The 20,009-nt window shown below is 36.6% G+C and overlaps 1 protein-coding gene across 2 annotated transcripts in view; it reads right to left on the reverse strand.

Moving 5' to 3' along the window:
* Window positions 1-20,009, reverse strand: part of LOC126371932 (uncharacterized) — a 36,551-nt gene continuing 16,542 nt past the window's right edge. The window contains exons 4-6 of one of the 2 annotated variants that reach the window (XM_050017385.1): window positions 10,164-10,303; window positions 4,346-4,558; window positions 1-59 (exon numbers count right to left, since the gene is read on the reverse strand). In XM_050017385.1, coding sequence (XP_049873342.1) covers window positions 39-59; window positions 4,346-4,558; window positions 10,164-10,303 — 374 coding nt within the window. In that variant the 3' untranslated portion in view covers window positions 1-38. Of the gene's footprint in view, window positions 60-1,772; window positions 1,809-4,345; window positions 4,559-10,163; window positions 10,304-20,009 lie in introns of those variants that run through there. The other variant, XM_050017384.1, reaches the window with a different exon arrangement.

A 20,009-nucleotide genomic window follows, 5' to 3' on the forward strand; every position in this document is an offset into this window, starting at 1 on the left:
TAGTAGAAAAGCATTTATTGAGTGAAGCCACGTGGAACTCAAGGACACCCTCCAGAGATCTGAAATGGAAAATTGCAATTATGAGTTTGTGTGCTCATTAGCTGTTATTGTGTGGTTTATAATGTTATTGTAATAAGCATCATTGTTAAAATTCAGATTAAGTAGATGTCTTCGTGCGGATAATGAGGCCTATTATTGAAATAAATTAATTGTATTATAAGTAAAATCTTCTAAACATCCAAGATTTAATGTCACTAACCTCTATATAAAGTGAATGAACTAGCATCATTATTTTTATGATTTAAATATATTGTAGTTGAATCATAGAATAAGGAATAGTACTACATATTATAGAGCGGCAACTCTTCGCTCCCCACCAGCGTCTGAGCTAGGTTTACCCCCCCCCCCCCTGGAATATAGTTTACACCTGTATCGTGAAGGCAGCGCGTGGATCGTTGTTTTTATTTTTTATCAGTTTAGCTTAAGTATATGTTCGAATTTTGAAATTGGAACCCGACGTTCTTTCATCTGTTTCGAATAGATCTCACAGTAATTGCCCGCGCTGGCTCGCCTGCGCGGCACCTATAAATTTTTATTTTCCTTTGTGCTTGTTCATGATAGTACATGCTAATAAATTGCAATAAAATTGAAACACGCTTACCTAGCAAATGCCTATTCACTCTAGAGAAATAGAAAGAGTACAATAGACGGCCTTATTGCTAAGTAGCAAGCAATCTCTTCCATGCAACCTTTGAGTATAGGAGATATTTAACATTCGGTACGTATATGATGTAGCGGGATAGTGCAGCATATTAGGGGTTAATTATCAAAATAAATTAATAATGTCGTGCCAGTTAGATAATGTGTTTGTCCAATTGCGTGCACATTTAGTACTGTAATCTGTATTGATACGACAGGAATAGATGCACTCTGCAATAGTGCCAAAGGGCAGGCCACAGCTAATATAATTGAAAACCGATGATGTAATTTCTGGAATATGGCGATTTCACAAAAACGCGATCATTTTATTAATATTTTGATGTGAGTGGAAGAAGTGAAAGTGGTGTTGCAAGATCTTAGTGGAATTGGGTATTTGACTGGGTCAAAGATTAATCATAAAATGCTAATCTTGAAATAGAAGCCAGTCTAAGATGATCAAAAATCAATCTCATTTTACTTTTCGACTTATTTTCGAATAAGTAAAACGTTTGAGCGCTTTTAATGATGACGTCACAGGACGGTACAAACTCCAAAGAAAACTTTCGTTTTGACGGTTCGTAAAAAGTGTCTCATTTGACTAGGTTGTCAAGTAGCCTATTCTGTGGTTTCCGTCTCAGTAGAAAATTGTAAATACACGTGTAATCTTATGTTTCTATGCCGGTATGTTATGCGGGAAAGAGCGTGGGAAAGCGTTGATCACTCAACATAGGTAATGTTCATTTGGCTATTGCTTGCTAAAATTATGACAAACCTACCGTTAGCAGTCTTCTTATTATTGTATGGGTTGTGAGGTGCATTACCAACTAGAAGATTATTATTGAATCGCCAATAGCCCCTAACATGGCTCATGTAACAACCTTCAGAAGCACGGATCTTCTTACTTTCGGACAATCAGATGTTCAGTATGTAATGTTCTATCCTAACCTGAAAGTGTTTTTTATGGTACGTCTCTCTCAGACGACGCCCTGAGCCGAGGTTCGCGCCCAACTGGGCACCCTCAGGCCTGTTGTCTTAAACGTTGTACCGGGTGAGAGCCTTCAGCGCTCCCCATTTGTCCGGCCAAGTAGTTAATGCCATCTGCGGCAAATCTACAATAAGTCAGGTCCAAAAAAAATAAATAATTATGGTACGTCCTCACCGGGATTCGAACACGGTTACACAATTTCAATAGTAAAAAAACAACAAGATATATCTACTAGAATGCTTATCGTGGCGAATCAAGTTTACGACAGCGACATCTTATTTAATAATGGCCGTTTTGTCTTCCTACTCGTTGCTTATGTGGAAATGCCGGGTGTTTGGCATGGCACATCAGATTCACTATCTACACACCGATGTAGGTCATAAACACTACTCTTGCCAAACAATCAACAACACCTGCCGTCTGGTGACCGTCACAACACAAGTCACATTCGACATGTAGAGTCCAATCACACACAGTACGTTGACTTGACACACTTAGGTCACACCCCGGACACTTCATACAAAACACTTCGTTTTACACATACACTACACATTGAGAGAGAGAGAGAGAGAGAGAGAAAACGTTAATTCAAACAAACAGCACACAAATAAAAACATAAACGTTATCGTACACGCCGCGTGTGAGGTCTGACGCCCATACGATTGAAGCCTAAAGTAAGACCGAGGGGGTGAGGTGGGGAGAGGTTGCCGTTCTATACGTAGTACCTACGACGTAATACTATTCCTTCGTTTATGCTTAAGTACTTTTCTAGACATTCGTCCCCTACAAGGTTAAACAAAGGGGATGGAATGAAAGATTTCTATGAAGTCCGCGATGATGGAGTCGCAGAAAGCTAGTATCATTTATGCATCCACGTGATTTTAAAAGCTTATTTACCGAAACACACGTACATATATCATATACTCTGTAACATTTAATATAAATACATCAATGATTATATCCACATAGAGACGTAGGTACCTGATTAATCTTCCCATGTGAACTAATCACAAGACTTTCCTCGAACTTGAAACCTTGATCGATCGCTCTATCAGTATCAGTACCAGGCCAAACACACTCATCCATATTTTTATTTTATCAAAATCATTAGAGCTGCTTTCATGATAACGATTGTATATTATATTCGCTATCTCGATAACAATTGACATTAAACATAAGATAATGTGAGAAATTACGAGGTGTGCTTAGGTATATTCAGAGACAGTCGTGTTATGCGAGATATAAATGATGTTAAGTAATTGGCAGGTCACCCTAAATCGACTTCTACGGCACGTCTGGGATGGTAGCACGGAACACTCTTTTTTATAAGTAGGTATACATTATTGTACAAATGGAAGATAGCTGGTGGTACTTATAGCACAGGTTGTAACTATTGTAAATGCCAGCAGTGCTTTAAAATTGGTAATATTCTAGCATTATCTAATTGTACCAATAGTTATTAAATAGTTTGGAACAAAAATACATTTTATTATTATTATATATTATTATTACTTTCTGTCTCTGTCTACGTATTCATAATAAGTAAGCAGTAGTCACGTACAACTGTTCTGTATTCGCTTTTATTAAATTTTTTCGTGTGATATTATAGGTAAACAAAACTCTATTGATGCGTCAATAATGTATACGACTTGTTTTTAATGCTTATTTATATTGAATATGCACCCTTGTTATCGGTTTATCGTGAGCAATACTACTAGTTGTCATAGACCTTTATTTTTATCTATAGAGTTTTGTTGTCTCTGCCCGGCCTCTTCCAAAATAACTGTCAAACGTAATGGCCGTATTTTGCTTTATAAATTAGATAGATAAAATACTTAATAATTAATCCTTTTTAATCTCAGTTTTTGACTGTATGTAATTAATCGTGTCCTAAAATGACAATAAATATTATTTGTGGGTCACATGAAGTTGTTTTTATATTTCCGGTCAATCACCATTGGCTTTTGTCAAAAAGCCTTTGTAATTTATCGATTAATCATGTAAATTATGGAGATTTGTTTTAGTGATAGCGAGTGCTCATGCCTATCATCGAGTATTATCAGCAGACAGTATCGCATCATGTAACGGGCAACAGTACGCGCGCAGCATGGGGCTAACCACGCGCCTGCGCTGGTGATATCAACGGCATAGAAGAAAGAGGTTGAACCACTTTCGCCGGTTCAACCACACCCTCTTTTACTACTTCTCCTGCAAACAAATAACTAAGATTACTACTTTTCAAATTCCATAGCCACTTTACCGGCAATGTATATTTTATCTGATAGGTTTTAATTTTATTATTACTATTCGTAAGATAATGCATAAAAAGTATTGTTTTGATAAATAGCCGATCATAAAGTATTAATATTATTGAGTATTATTTTTGTGTTTGAGTATTATTTTATCTTTCCTGTGATAAAGATCTCCATGCATGATATACAAGACTGCAGGACGGCAAGACGGTAGGTTGTAATATACAAGACTAACTTTTTAATTAATATATTTTCGCGGATCTCCGTGCGCCGTAAAATTTGCGGACGAGTGGAGTACAAAGTTGAAGTATGAATTTGGTCATTATGGTCATACTTGTATGGCGCGCGTTTCACACTCCCTTGGCCTTTTCAAACTTTTTCTTCTATTTCGTGGGTAACCTTTCCTTACCTGCGAGCCCTGTGGGAGAGAGTCATCGTGCCGACAGTCATCAAGCGACAGCGGGCAGTAGCGCAGCGTGTGCGCACGGTCGCCGAACGCGCCGCAGCGCGGACAGCGGTACGCACGCAACACTGGGCACAGCACGCGCCCACGCCAGCACCGCAACGCGTGTGACGTGTACCACGACACTGATTCGCCATTGTTCTTACAGAATGCGCACTCCTGAAAATTTAATTAGTTAATTATACATTTAAGTTACAAAGTAACTCCGTTGGCGTTGCCCGGGTTGGTACACAGCTGAATTGATTACTTACAACATAAGCTTATGACTATAAATTATCTCAATGGGGTAGTCAGAGTTACATCCATCGCAAGATAAACTAAGTATCCACACCTTTCCGAGCTTTATTTTAGACCAACGTGTTAGGTGAGCCGTATCGCCGTCTATAATGGTCGAGGCAAGTATGTTATTGAAAACTGCACTTAAGATATATTAATAACTCATTGGCGCAAGTCCGGTACCGGGGTTCAAATCGGCGTTCTCCGATTGCGGAGCAGATTACTGGTTATGTACTTATGTTGTTTTTTGTTAGATTATATACTCTATATTCAATAACTTTATTGCTTTATCTACACATACAGATAGAGCCACAGGCATCAGAAGACATGCAAGCTTTTTGGTAGCCTACTTGGAACCTACTTGTGTTGGCATCTAGGTGCACTTAGTGGAATAATCCAACGACCCAGTTACTCATTTCGCGACAGAGCCCCCGTTTCCCACCCCCCACCTTCGGGGTCAACGTTTTCCCGTTCAACGCTTATCAGTTTATCAGGCTGCTTGGAGCGATTTCTTCCAACAAATCCTCTGAGACAACGCCCTGAACCTCGGCCGTGAGAGTCCACTTCAATAATGTATAAATCTAGCTTTTCGCCTGTCGCTATATCAACGTGGACCACGGTTGTATCAACATTTATTCAAAAAACAAAATCAAAAATATTTATTTTTCAAAATTGGCTGACAAAGTTAGCGCCCAGCAGTGGGACGTATATAGGCAGTTTATGTATGTTATGGCTGACAAAGTTAGCGCTTTTTGAACGTCAAAAACGTCATGGAAAGTACACTATTTATCCTTGGGTTTTGATCCAATATCTCAATGCCTAATAATTGACTTGAAATCCATTGGCTAAAGCATTTCAGCGGTTTAGGTGTGAAAAAGTAATAGACGGAGTAACTTTTATTTTTTTCACTTTCAAATTTACATAATTAAGTAGTATGGATTTACGTGTATTATGCCTATGAATAATGTATTTTCGTAGAAAAGTTACACTGAAGTATCTACATGCGAGTATTCGAATACAATGTGCCAAAGTTCTCACAACTTTCAAGGAAAATGTATTTATAGCAATTAGCTGCTGGCGTGATATTTGATACAATTGGGCATTCATTATTTCTATGGGGATGTTTTATATTATGTGGGGTATCTAAGTAATGTAGGTATATGTATTATTCAAAATCTTTGATTAATTTAATATTTTAATGAGTTCTTCCCTGGAAAAAAGTGGATACACACCTACTATTATTTCAGATAATTAAGATAAAATAATATGATTCTTTGTAACTTGTATAACAAGAAAAGATGTAAGTAACAGAAAGTCGATTTATCTCTACTAGAAATCTCTTTTAGGTAACCTTGGGTGAAAAGAAGATTAAGTGAAGGTGTACGTAGTGTACAGAATAAATAAATAAATTAACTATACTAATCAGATTAAATATATAGTGCGTACTAGGTCTCACTGTACCCCAGCAACAGTTCGTATTTAGATTAGAAAAGTTGTCGCGAGGAAGGACGCTATTGCGACGCAAACCTCCCCAGTAAGATTTATTACCTCTTAAGGAACACACAAAACAAAGTTTTAATAAAGAACAGTTTAAGACTAAGAGTTTACGTCTAATCTGACGCTTGGGGCATCAGGATGTGATCAGGGGATCTAAAAATTTAAATAATCACTAAAGAGCAATTAGCTATTTCTGTACATTGCCATCTCGTACTTTTACAAGTCAAATTGCAATATTGCTTTCAAAATAAATTCCATCAATACTTTTTAGAGGTCCTTACCATATAAACTAAGCTAACGCATAAAAATTTCTCGTCAAGGGTTAATCAACGTTTTCGAATTCTAAAATCGGCCAATTGTTACGAAACAAATGAATCATATGTAGGTATATATGTATCACAGCTATAAAGTGAAAAAGTTTTTAGCTTCGGTGACTCCTTTTAGAAACTCTATGCTATATTCTGCGAAAAAATATTATGCCTATTCAGAAGCGGGTCAAACGCGGTTACCCACAGTTCGAATATTCTGATCAGGGTGAATGACCTAGGTACAGTTACTTAGCACAATCACAAATAAATACCTAAAGTTCCAATTCGACTTAGCAAAAAATGGTATTAGAATCGTATCGTGATAAAGAAGTTTTTTCATACGTCATTTCTTCTATAGAGCCTACTGAAAGGCTAAACCAACTATTGAGAACGAGAGAGTATGAATAATAAGTACCTACTTATTATGTTTCTACTATCAATACATATACAAATATACTTTATTGCGCCAAAATAACTAGGCACATGGCAAATGGCGGCCTTACCGTTTAAAGCGATTTCGTCCAGACAACCATAAGGCGAGGAATATTGTAAAATTAAAAGATCATCATCATTTCGAAGGAAAAATCTAAAAACAAAAACTAATGAACCAAAGTCCTTGGTAATGACCTGCAACGGTCACGCTATTACGACGAACACATTGAAAATAAAACAAGATTATAAAAACCGAAGCAAAGTTAGCGACAGAATACTTGTAGCCTTTTTGCGATTCTCCGGCCTTGTGAAAACTAATCCAGTAGAAAATAAAGTCTAGTTTAGCTATAAATAAAACAACGCGATGAGCTTTTCAGTGGCTTATCATAATTGAATTTTTATGGCAATCAAAGTAAGGAGGTATTGGAAGTGCAAAGTTATGACTGATTTATATTATTATATTTTTTATTTCTTACTTTTTTAATTTAGCTTGAGTAAGAAATATTATTAAATTATAATTGAATTTTTATGGCAATCACAGTAAGGAGGTATTGGAAGTGCAAAGTTACGACTGATTTTATATTATTATATTTTTTATTTCTTACTTTTTTTAATTTAGCTTGAGTAAGAAATATTATTAAATTATAATTGATTTTTTATGGCAATCACAGTAAGGAGGTATTGGAAGTGCAAAGTTATGACTGATTTTATATATTATATTTTTTATTTCTTACTTTTTTTTTAATTTAGCTTGAGTAAGAAATATTATTAAATAAAAGTATCAGTTACCTATTCACACGTTATCAAAATTTACCCCAGTCCCATATCCACACCAGTACCCCCGTCTGCTGCAATTAAATAACATCTAACAGCTTCACGTTGCCTTATAAGTATGATAAGGGATTCTTTCATACAAAATACATCAACGAGATAGTTGTTTTTCTTCCATAAAATGTAATAATGTTATAACTTTAAAACTACTAAGCCAATTTTGATCAAACTTGCACTATTCCCTAAGTTGAATAATACTTAAGTAAGTAGGTCAATAAACAAATAAAATATAGAAGCGATAGAAGCACCAACGTAGCTTTAAGAAGTATTCAACGAATCGCACGTGTGACGTGTCGACTTCAGTTAGTTAAGAACTAAATCTTTGAGACTGTAACTAGATTTGTGTTCTTGCAAACTAAAAGCTTGCCTTCTTCTATAGTGTGGGTTATAAGGTGGATTACCAACCTCATCAACCCTGGTGTCAGCGTTATTATTGATTTATTGACCCGCTAAATGCCCCTGACTTGACCAATAAAACAACTAGGTACTTATGTATAAGCTTGTACTTATAGTAGATCTGCTGAATGTATGGTCAGTGCTATAACATAAGCAACCATCGCTGTAGGTACCTATGTGAATGCACTGGTGTACAAAACGAAATTACCTAAGACCTTGACTTTGGAAGCCTCATTATCATTAACTACAGTAACAAAAGGTTACTATAGTTTTTTTATGACGTGGCTTTCTCTCCCATTATTTAAAAGCTGCGGTCTTCTCGGCGGAGTAATCGTCATTCCTCTTTCCATTCCAGCTATGGTTTTATAAAAAAAGTCCTGTATAACTCTTGTCCTGTCATTGTTGGAAACATTAAAATATTAACTGGCAATATTTTTTTACTAATAAAATAAGTGGTAACACCTAAGTTTTTTTTATATGGCAATACTGTCCTTCTTGAGCGTGACGAACCACGCATAATTATTGTAATTTTCCTCAACTCAATAAAACAAACAGTGTTTTAATATGTATACATTTTGGTACCATGTCACATTAACTTTTTTGACAAATTGAACTGTAAGTCTCATTAAATGTCAAATATGTTATCGCGACAGAGTCCTAAAGTGGATACATTATATTGCTCATGACTGTACAGTCATGCATGTGTGTCTTATTTTTATTACAAGTATTTTACTAAACGCGAACTCCATTTTATTTTCATCCTTCACCTGCTGATACGACACGACCTCTTTTATTGTTTCATAAATGTTCTCCTAGGTCCCTTCCTCTATACCCTTCAATGTTTCCTTCTATGACGTGGGACTCACCACACTAATATTTTTTTTGAATAAATTGTGAATTGATTTAGTTACACCGTCCGAATTTTGTAGCAGGTACCCATGCCTACCGAGCAGAATTTTTAGTACTTAGCTGATTGGCCTTTGCTTGTTATATGATGTTAAGTTTATTTATGCCAAAGCTCATTCGAGAGCTGCCATTTAATAAGTTAAATTTAAAATTGTATAAATTTTAGTGACAAATGTTAAATTCCAAAATAAATAATATAAAATAAAAATAAATGGAATTCCATAGTCTCTGTTTACCCCGATGGGAAATAGGCGTGAGTTTATGTAAGTATGTTAAATTAATAAGTGGTGAAATAATAATTATATATTCAAAATGAAATAGTAATTATCATCTGCGCTTGTAGTCCTTCAAAGCGAATAAATGATTATAAGGATGTTACTGACATAGTAACGAATACTAAGGGGGATCATTCAGACCATGATTCTGAGTTAATATTAAGTCGAATTTCCTGTCGGAAAATTCATGAAAATTTTAATGTTTTTTTTTTAATTAGAGGTATTTTCAGTTCCATACTTTTGCAACGGAAACACTTGATATCAACTCAGAATCATGGTCTGAATCATTCCTCGACGTTTCCGTTACGATGTCACTGACACCCTGTATTTTATTTTTTAAAAAAATGTAGTTAGCTACCCTTCGTCTCTCGTGTATATTGTGATATCAATGGCTGACCTCATGAACCCTGAGCTTATTGAATAGACATAGCTCATGTAAGGACGCTTAGCTTCCCTAATAAAATAAAATGTAGAAGTATAGTTACTTATGTACCATAATACAAGGACGGCCTCGCGGTCCAGTGGTTGAGCGATGTGCTCACGATCCGGAGGTCCCGGGTTCGATTCCCGGTGGGTGTAAATCACAAAAATCACTTTGTTATTCCTAGTTTGGTTAGGACATTACAAGCTGATCACCTGATTGTCCAAAAAGTAAGATGATACGTGCTTCGGAAGGCACGTTAAGCCGTTGGTCCCGGTTACTACTAAGTACGTAGTCGTTACATGAGTCATATCAGGGGCCTATGGCGGCTCAATAATAACTCTGACACCAGGGTTGATGGGGTTGGTAATCCACCTTACAACCCACACGATAGAAGAAGAAGATAGTACAAGGGTACAAACCAAGTTCATCTGATTGGTATGACGTTGACGGCGCAGTGTCGAGGCGAATTTCATCAGCAAATCATATTGTTCGGACGTTAGCGACAGCAGGGCTGCTTCGTGCCTCATCACCATACTCTTGAAATCGTCCGATTTCGAGTCTGAAACAAACAAAATCATTCGATTCGGGCATAGACTTCGTATAAACAAATAGACAACCAATCTCTGTAAAAAAGTGTCCGAGGCGCATCTTGTCCCAAGCGACGGCGTGTAACGACACTTTACAACTGATATTGCACCTTATTTGAACAGCCATAACATGTTAATTTGAGGGAACGAACTTGTACTATATACATAACTTAATGTACCTATACGTAGTTAAAAAATAGTCATCATCATCAGCCCATTAACGTCCTCACTGCTGGGGCACGGGCCTTCCCTACAGATGGATAGGGAGATCGGGCCTTAAACCATCACGCGGCCCAGTGCGGATTGCTGGTTATTAACGACTGCTAATGCAGCCGGGACCAACGGCTTAACGTGCCTTTCGAAGCACGGAGGAGCTCGAGATGAAACCTTTTTTGTGGTCACCCATCCTATGACCGGCCTTTGCGAAATTTGCTTAACTTCAACAATCGCAGACCGAGCGCGTTTACCGATGCGCCACCGAGCTCCTCCAAAAAAAAAAATAGTATGGACGCTTTTTTAGAAAAACTCCTTAGAGAATATGAATCTTTTTGTTTAATAGGATGTCAGTGGTTTCGGGCATGTTACTAAGAGGCTTATCATACGGGCGTACATTGCGTATCATACATTGCGGGCATTGCGGCGAGCTCAGAGTTTGCTTACCACGGCATACGACCACGGATATCTCCTAAACATCACTATTCGGAAGAATTTCAGAGAATAGAAGAAAATATTTCCTTACTTTTTAGAGCGTGATTTATTCGTAGTCGGGTTTTAGTTTTGAAACTTATATTTTTTCAATCATTTCCAGTATTATCTACTTAAAATCCGCTTTCAGAATATGGTAGCTATTTGAAAACTCGACCATGAAAGTTACGAAGTTATTTTACTAAAACACAGAAGCTAATGAATTATTTGTTCATGAACCCAATAGTAGTCAAAAGGCTGAGTAAAACCTTATATCGTAAGCGCTTCAGAGGCTTTACTCAGATTAAACCGCAACGTAGTGAAACTATTCCTGCAAACATTGTTTTAAAATGGCGGGTTTATTCTAATAACACCGGGCAGCGTCAAAATATCCTCAGCTTTCCCACAATATTATACTATGAGCAGATAAAGCGTTTTGTTTACGAAGTCTTTGCGTGAATAACCTTCACACCAAAAAGATCATCATCACTAATTTAAGAGCCACGCTCTTGTCAGTGTAGCACTCTCCATGCTACTTTTTTAGGGAAAAATAGGGCAGTGGTTTCCCTCTTGTCTTTCGGCCCGCAGTACTCTGTCTGACGTGAGTAGTGTTGGGTTCTTACCCGGAAAATTCCCGCGTTTTGGGAATTTTCCCAATTCTGAGGGAAAAAACCCGAAAAATTCCCATTTCAAGGGAAAATATTTTTTATCGCATATATTTGTATTAAAAGTAAGGATTTCCAACAAAGACCATTTAAATATAATGTATGCCTACTTATGCCCAATTTATCTTCTGTCGTAGTGTCGTATGAACTCTTAAAAAACTTAAAGGAGATCATCGGATTTCGGCCCAGAAGTCAAATTGCCGGCCAAAAAATAATTTTGCTATATTCCGTTTGATCTTATCCATATGTGCATTTATTACTATGGCACCAAAGCTGTAGGGTCAATATCTTCGGTTTTATTCGATTTTAAAAAACTGTATTTTTCATACATTTTTGGTGAAAATGTAAAGTGCCGGCCAAGTAACAATAATGGTATATATCCTTAGAACTTATCCGTTTGAGCATTTATTACTATGGCACCAAAGCTGTAGGGTCAATATTTTCGGTTTTATTCGAATTAAAAAAAAACTGAATTTTCATACATTTTTGGTGAAAATGTGAAGTGCCGGCCATGAAACAATATTTGTATATCCCGTTAGAACTTATCCATTTGACCATTTATTATTAGGGCACCAAACGTCTATGACCATTATTTTGACTTTTGTTGGACTTTACGTTATAGTTTCTGTGTGAAAAGTGCCGGTCAGCAAAAAACACAAGTCAAAGCTATCGAAAAGATACCTGTAAACATTATTCACTATGACAAAAACGTATATGACCATTAATTAGTTTGGCTTTTGTTGGATTAAAAAAAAACTTGTTTTTTGATTCATTTTGTATAAAAATAAAATATAACAGGCGCGTTATTTAAAGGATCGTCAGAATGTTTATTACTATGGCATTAAACGACTATGACCAATATTTTGAACTTAATTCGATTTTCCAAAAATAAAAAAAAAGTTTTATCTAGTGATAATGGAACTATCTTGCTAAAGGCGTAATATGGTGGTCGTCTTTTGAAAAATAGGTTTGCGTTTGACCACTACCTTACCTGATGGTGATACACGCTTAAGATACTACTTTTTTTAAAGAAAAGTGTATACAAGGAATAAACAGTGGGGTGATAGAGGTACCTACTATGTTATCGGCCGAGTAGCACCAGGACATTGTGATAGGCATACTTGCAAAGTACAACTACCCGACTCCTGTTTTCCCTAACAGATACTTCAGACGTCATGCCAATATACGAGTTTGGTCACTAGATGGCCGTAACGTTGAGTCGAATGCAAAAACTACAGCCAACGTCATATCTAAAATCAGATAGTATTAATATAGAAGTTCACCTAACAACACACAAAACAAAAACACAAACTATTTATCTGACTAATAACTAGTCATTGGGAAAGCTCTGCTTGTTGTCATTGTTAAAATGTATAAAAAAAAGTTTTATTAAAAAGTCCAATAAAAGCCAAAGTCGACATTTGGTAGTATAGTAAAAATACGTCGTTCAAGTCGTTTACCAAAAGATTTGACTTATTTTGTTTCGCTGGCTGACATTTTCCCATTTGAACCAAAACGGAAAGAGAGACGAATAAAAAGTCAAGATAACGGTCAAAAATGTTTTGCGCCAGATTATTAAATGTTCTAAAGGTCCTTTGTAATCCGCCGTACCGCATTTTTTACCCAAAGCACTTTATTTTCATACAAAATAAATAAGAAATCAAGATTTTTAAAATACACTATAAGCCAAACTAATGGTCATACAAGTTTGGCGCTATAGAAAAAAATGTTAACAGACATCTACTCGATACTCTCAACATGATATTTTTGCTGGTCGGCATTTTTCATATTTAAACTAAAACGTAAATTCCAATAAAAGTCAAAATAATGGTCATAGATGTTTGGTGTTATTAAAAAATATTGAGAAGCAACTATTAGACAGATTCAACGTATTTTTTTCGGTGGCTGGCATTTTAACATATTAACCAAAACTGAAAGTCCAAATAATGGTCATAGAAGTTTGGCGCCATACTAATAAATGTTCTAACGGTCCTTTGTAATACGCCTGTATACCTCTTTTTCCCAACGGACATAATATTATTTTTTACAAAATGTATGACAAGTCGAGATTTTTAAAATCCAATTAAAGCCAAACTAATGGTCATACACGTCTGGTGTCATAGTAAAAAATGTTCAGAACAATCTACTCGAAAGGTTTGACACATTTTTTTTTCTCTGACCGGCACTTTCAAATTTCCTTTGTAATATATTTTGAATGGAATGTTCGATTTTAATAATTCCATGCAAAGATATCTACATATTATAGGATATATAGGATGCTTTTGACACGAGAGAATGTCATCATCGAGGAGCAACATGGTTTTGTGCAAGAAATTGGGAGGCACGAATACCTACAGATATTATTTACTTGGACTATGAAAAAGCTTTTGATCGAGTTCCTGTCACACCATTGATTGCTAAATTAGAGCCCTTTGGAATCAGAGGCAATGTCGTGAAGTGGATTGAAGACTTCCTGTCAAATCGCACATTCTCTGTGCGCATCGGAGAATCATACTCTGTTCCCAGAAAAGTCCTCAGCGGTGTGCCGCAGGGATCGGTGTTAGGACCTATTTTATTCAGTATCTACCTTACAGATCTTAAACATGGTATCATGTCTGATATATCACTCTTTGCAGATGACACGAAAATAACGGGGAATCCACTTATTAGCCATAATATAATCCAAGATGATCTTGATAGAGTAATTGCTTGGACCCGAGATTGGCTAATCACATTAAACGTAGACAAATGCACTGTGTTGCATGTTGGCAGCAACCACCCCACGTTGAGTTACACCATTGACTCAAAACCTCTCGAGTGTGTTAAAAAACAAAATGACCTTGGCATAACGATAACACATAATCTAAAGTGGGACGAACACATTATTGGAATCACTAAGAAGGATAACTCCCTCTTATACATAATTAGAAAAGCTTTTTATCATATAGATACGGAATTGTTTCTTAGGCTTTACAAAACTTACTTACGTCAAACCGCTGTTAGAACATGGGTTTCAAATATGGAGACTTTACTATCGGAAGAACATTGCACTACTAGAGAGAGTCCAAAGAAGAGCAACAAAGATGGTGACAGTACTGGCTGGCCGGAGTGGACCTTAGCGGGGGCCGCAGGACTCTCACCTCTGGCTTGACTTCATTGGCCAGCCAGAGTGGGGCGTTAGAGCTATACGCTCGCAGGGTGGAAGTGAAAGATGCATAAGTCGCGAGTTGGTAAGGCGGGTAAACCGCCTCGCAGAAAGCGGTGTACACCTCTTGACACCCTGAGATGCTCACAACCATGTTGCTGCCTTGCCGTCCAGTCGCGTCGGCTAGATAGGTGGCCCAACCAGTGAGTGACGAGTCACCGCCTGCCCAATGTATCTCTGTTATTAACATTAGTCGAGCAGGCGCCATAGTCCCCCATAGCCCCAGTATATAGGTTCACTAACCCCCAACCCAATAGCCCAGTTCCTTTTGTTCCCATAATCTGCAATAGTCCTACACGAACCAGGGATTGTCTTTGGGTGCACTCCCATAGTGCATACAGGGATAATCGCCGGTTGGTGTCACAACTCATTTAGAGTAAATTGTCTTAAGGGGCCTCTACGTGTTGGCTTCGGCCCCACGCACGCCTGCCAAAAGTCCGGGACTCCATGACAGACCCGACCCGAGACATGGAAACGACATACAAATAATAATAAGATTAAAAATAATTAAATAAAAAATATTTTCCCATGATTCGGGAATTTTTCGGGTGTTTATTTTATTTTCCCATATTTTCCCGATATTTTTTCTTTCCCACCCAATTTTTTCTTTCCCTGCCCATCACTAGACGTGAGTGTGAAAGCCGTACCAAGTAGATATTGATACTAATTCCTGTTCACACCATTGATTGTATTTTAAGTTACCTATACCTGTCATTATCTTATCCGCTGAAAAAGAAAGGGACAGATAATTGACAGGCAGAAATCTAAAACAATCGTCTAAAAATTTTACATCGGCCAATAACTCCATAGAATTCAATTGACAGCACACGTCAAATGGGTTGCATACCAGCGAGATACCTATTTGATTCGCCTGGGTTATTAATTCTTTGATTCAACATTTAAAAATAACAGCCGTCAATCACTCATCCCTTTACTTTTCGGCGGATAAGAAAATGACAGGTACTTATGACTTAAAGTTAGATGGTTTGTATAAGAAAAGCACCATTGTACCTACCAGAAATAACGCACCAATTTTTAAATAAGTATTTCAAAATATCCGTCCTTTAGTAAATAAATGGATAGAAAACGGAATAGAGACGTGCATCCATGACCGTACATTCTTCAGGAATACTTGTAAAAGGTTATCTAGTGTGGAGCACAGGGTAAACTTCTAAACTGATTTCTTGGAACTCCATCATATCCAAATTATGGATGTAAAATTACATTTAAAAATAGTTTTGGTCAAATAACATAGTAATTTCCAGTACTCGCTTATGTATCCTAGCCTTTGAAATGACTGAAATCCCGTTTTTAAAGCACCTTGATCGCTAATGGTTCGGTATAAGTAGGTACTTACTTGTTTTTACACGTAAAATTCATTTCTGTTATAAAATTAATGTAAAGGTACCATCCATCCAATCATACTAGGTATATTATTATCAATTGCGATCTACAACAAAGCCTGCTAGCACAATGGCCTGTTATTTTAAACCAACTGAGCCAAATCGGTCAATTACTGGGTACCGCAAATACCCGTTGTCTTTTAAATAGGTATTCATAGCAGGGTATATCGAATTTCTAATTTAGATTTGGATTCTATTAGCGGAGGGAATTGGTTACGCAGTTGATAAACTTAGTTCAATTATGTCGGCAAAACCGAAACAGGGATGGGGAGTTTTCTAACATGAGTGATGTGCTGGTCACTTGTCAGTTTTGTTACCATAAGGTTCATCATATCCATCTTACGAGTACGTTTTAGAAGGGGTTGTAAGCTTGTTTTCTTGTTGCTTAAGGCTGTGGCTACCCCACTGGGGATTGTGGACGTGAGCTTGGATATGTAGGTGTCAAATATAATTAAACGAATATCTCACCAAATTGTCTCACGAAAAGTAGATTTGTATCGTAATGTTTTAAATTAAAGGTCAAACTATTAAAATTACAGCTACTTACGGATTATATATTAAACGATTTAATTTTACTTAAGTAACTTCGTAAGAAGTAAAAACATTGTGAAAGTTTTATCATTTTCTCATGATTAATTTCATTAACTAGTGACAGAAAAATTGGTTTGGGTCCACATTTTTAGCTATAAGTAACAAAAAAAGTACCTGTTAAAGTTCATTGCTCGTCATGGAAAATAAATCTTGGATATATTAAGTACACTATAAAACCGGAGAGAATGAAATATTAAATAAGAAATATATAATTGTGAAAATACGTTCAGATTGTCGGTTAAAAAGTTTCATAAATCCGAATGTCACTGCCACAGACACAAAGTCTATGTTGCTAAATAACTACCGTAACGACACCTGAAACTTTTTCAGGAATGTGCTGATGCATTTTTATTCAATATACATATTTGTAGCATGTAGATTTTTCCAGAAATGTCACATGATATTTATTATGTTATTTCCGTATATAAAATAAACATACTCGCATAATCTTTATTACGTAGTTAGTCAAAAACCCGTTTTGTAATAATGTCATTAGACTGTCGCCGTCGTCGATATATTGTGTCATCGTAACGAAAACTTTGGGACATGGTTCAGACCATGATTCTCAGTTAATATCAAGTGGCATTTTCCGTCGCAAAAGTATAGAACTGAGAATAATAAAAAAATACTAACATTTTCATGAATTTTTGGCAGAGTATTTGATATCAACTCAAAATCATTGTCTGAATCATCCCCCTAATTACCTTTCGTTACGATGCCACTAACACTGTATAAGTATTCGTACATACCGGCTATTGTAAGATTTTAACATATTTGCTATTCATCAATGCATACCAATATCAAAATTGTTAAACAAAGCTACCAAGATTTTATATTCGTACCTACAAAGGAAGAGACAGTAAACATAACGAGAGAAGTTTATTTTGACTGTATCTAAGGAAAATTAGCGTGATTAGAACGATATGTCGTTTTAAGACTACACAAAAGTAACGGTAGCGGTAGTAGTGGTGTAGTTTTACTCTTCTTCTCCTTATCGTGTCCATGGCAAACTAAATAGTATCGGCCCAAAACTTGGCAACAAGTATGGCGCTATCTACAGCGCTCATAAGATCCTCCTGCGTGCAGGAGTTCGAGCACGCAGGACACGATATAAGATGCTCCATCGTTTGGGGAACAGTGCCGCACTTGCACTTTAAGTCCGAGCCATCCGAGAAACCCCACCTGAACAAATTATCCTTACTTCGGCCCACTTGAGTCCGAAGTCTACCTAGTCTAGTCTAGTCTGTCTAGTGTCTAATCTAGTAGTTTTACTATAGAGAATGTCATACTATTAGCATAAGGCTTGCTATTTGTAACCTATAGTTATAGAATACTTGCATTTGATTTGATTTGATTTTGATTTAATCATGTCACTCTCGTCTCTTTCTTGATAAGCTGTATACATACTTACCTATATATCTTGTCTCTTTTCTACTAACCGATGCTATATATCATCTGTCCTGCTATCAATAAAATGCTACGTTAAATATGGTATATATCTTATAATTATGACGTCAAGAAAAAGTCATGTTACAGGTAATGGATTTTACTCGTGATTTTTACTTTAAATGATCATGTGGGGACTCAGGATTCATCGATTAGTTTGGTGGTATCACTTTCGATAAAATCGCGTGTAAAGCGAGTTGAACAAACTTGCCGCCTCGTGAAATTAGTTTTACCCTACAAACTTTGCAATCTATATTTAAATTTAATGTACTGACAATGTTTTATCAATGCCATTTCTTAGATAAGCTTTATTAAGCGGTTTGTTAGGAGTACTAAAAGAAATCCAATTACTATTAACACACTTCAAAAAAGAAAGATACGATAAGGTGTATCTACTGGATGTGTATTTTTTATTGAGTATAAGTATTATAGATACACTTACATCCGTTTATCGTATGTCCAATTGAAATGTATTTTTTGCTTGTACTTTTAGAGGATACTGTTAGGCTGACCTCTATAAATATTATTATGTGATACGAAATGGACTGGCAAAATAAAACCCGGTTTATTGAGCTGGTCTTTGTATTATTATTTCATTTCACTTAAGATCCGGAACTTATTTGAAATTATTATTTCGAAGGATGTCCTTTTAAACATAATATCCTATTTTGATGAAATCCCTTACATCGCAGCTCAGAAACCAATTGCTATGAATTTTATATGTTTACCAGCGGCAAAGACCAAACAGGGTAAATTACATCCTACTGTGATATTTAAGTTTCAACATAGATACCTACTACAAACTGCGAGATCAGGTTATCAACGAAAAAGATAAGAACAATCACCTATTATTGAATCTCTTTTGAATCGCGTTTAATTGGTCAAACGTGTTAAACACTGGCATAAAATAAAGAATAATAATTACACTATTACTAACAGGCTGTTCTACGCAAGCGTGTGGCTTCTCTGTGGGAGCGAGTGCGGGGCAGCAGCAACAGTCTCCTGAAGGTGGTCTCACAAAGGATGGACATATTTCACTCACTGGATGTACATGCATGTGACATCCAATGAAAATTATAAATTTTACTAACTCAGATATAATATTCTGTTATTAACAAAATATGGATAAATATCCGAAATAAATAAAAAAGAGAAGGTGCAGGTCGTGTCGTATCGGGAGGTGAAGGTTTTGGCGGGAAGAAGAGAGGAATGGCGATTACTCCACCGACAAGAGCGCAGCTCTTAAATAGAGAGAGAGAGATCCGAAATAAATATTTCATTTTATTATTAGATACTACATTTACAACTAACTCTCCATCCCGCACCAATTCGTATCGGGTGCCGACCTTACCTTCTCTGGGTCTTACTTTAAATATAATTTTCGGCGACAATAGATGGCGTAAGTGTAGCCACATAATCGGTGATTGAATTTTCTTTTTTCATTGATAAACTAAGCTAAATAAGCTCCACACCTTTTTGCCACTGCGTGAAGATCTAAGCCAGACAGGCAGTCGCTTCTGAGAAAACCGGACCTGTGTAATCTAATTCAGATTAGGTAAGCGGATCCCGTGAAAAACGAGATAATGCTGATTTACAGAAAAGTCTCGAACAAAAGGAACAAGCTTTCTAGAAGTATACAAAGGGGCAAAGGGAGTAAAATGTAGAGAGTTGAATGTGGGCGTAG

This window comes from Pectinophora gossypiella, chromosome 13 (genome assembly GCF_024362695.1).
Source record: "Pectinophora gossypiella chromosome 13, ilPecGoss1.1, whole genome shotgun sequence".
Lineage (NCBI taxonomy): Eukaryota > Metazoa > Arthropoda > Insecta > Lepidoptera > Gelechiidae > Pectinophora > Pectinophora gossypiella.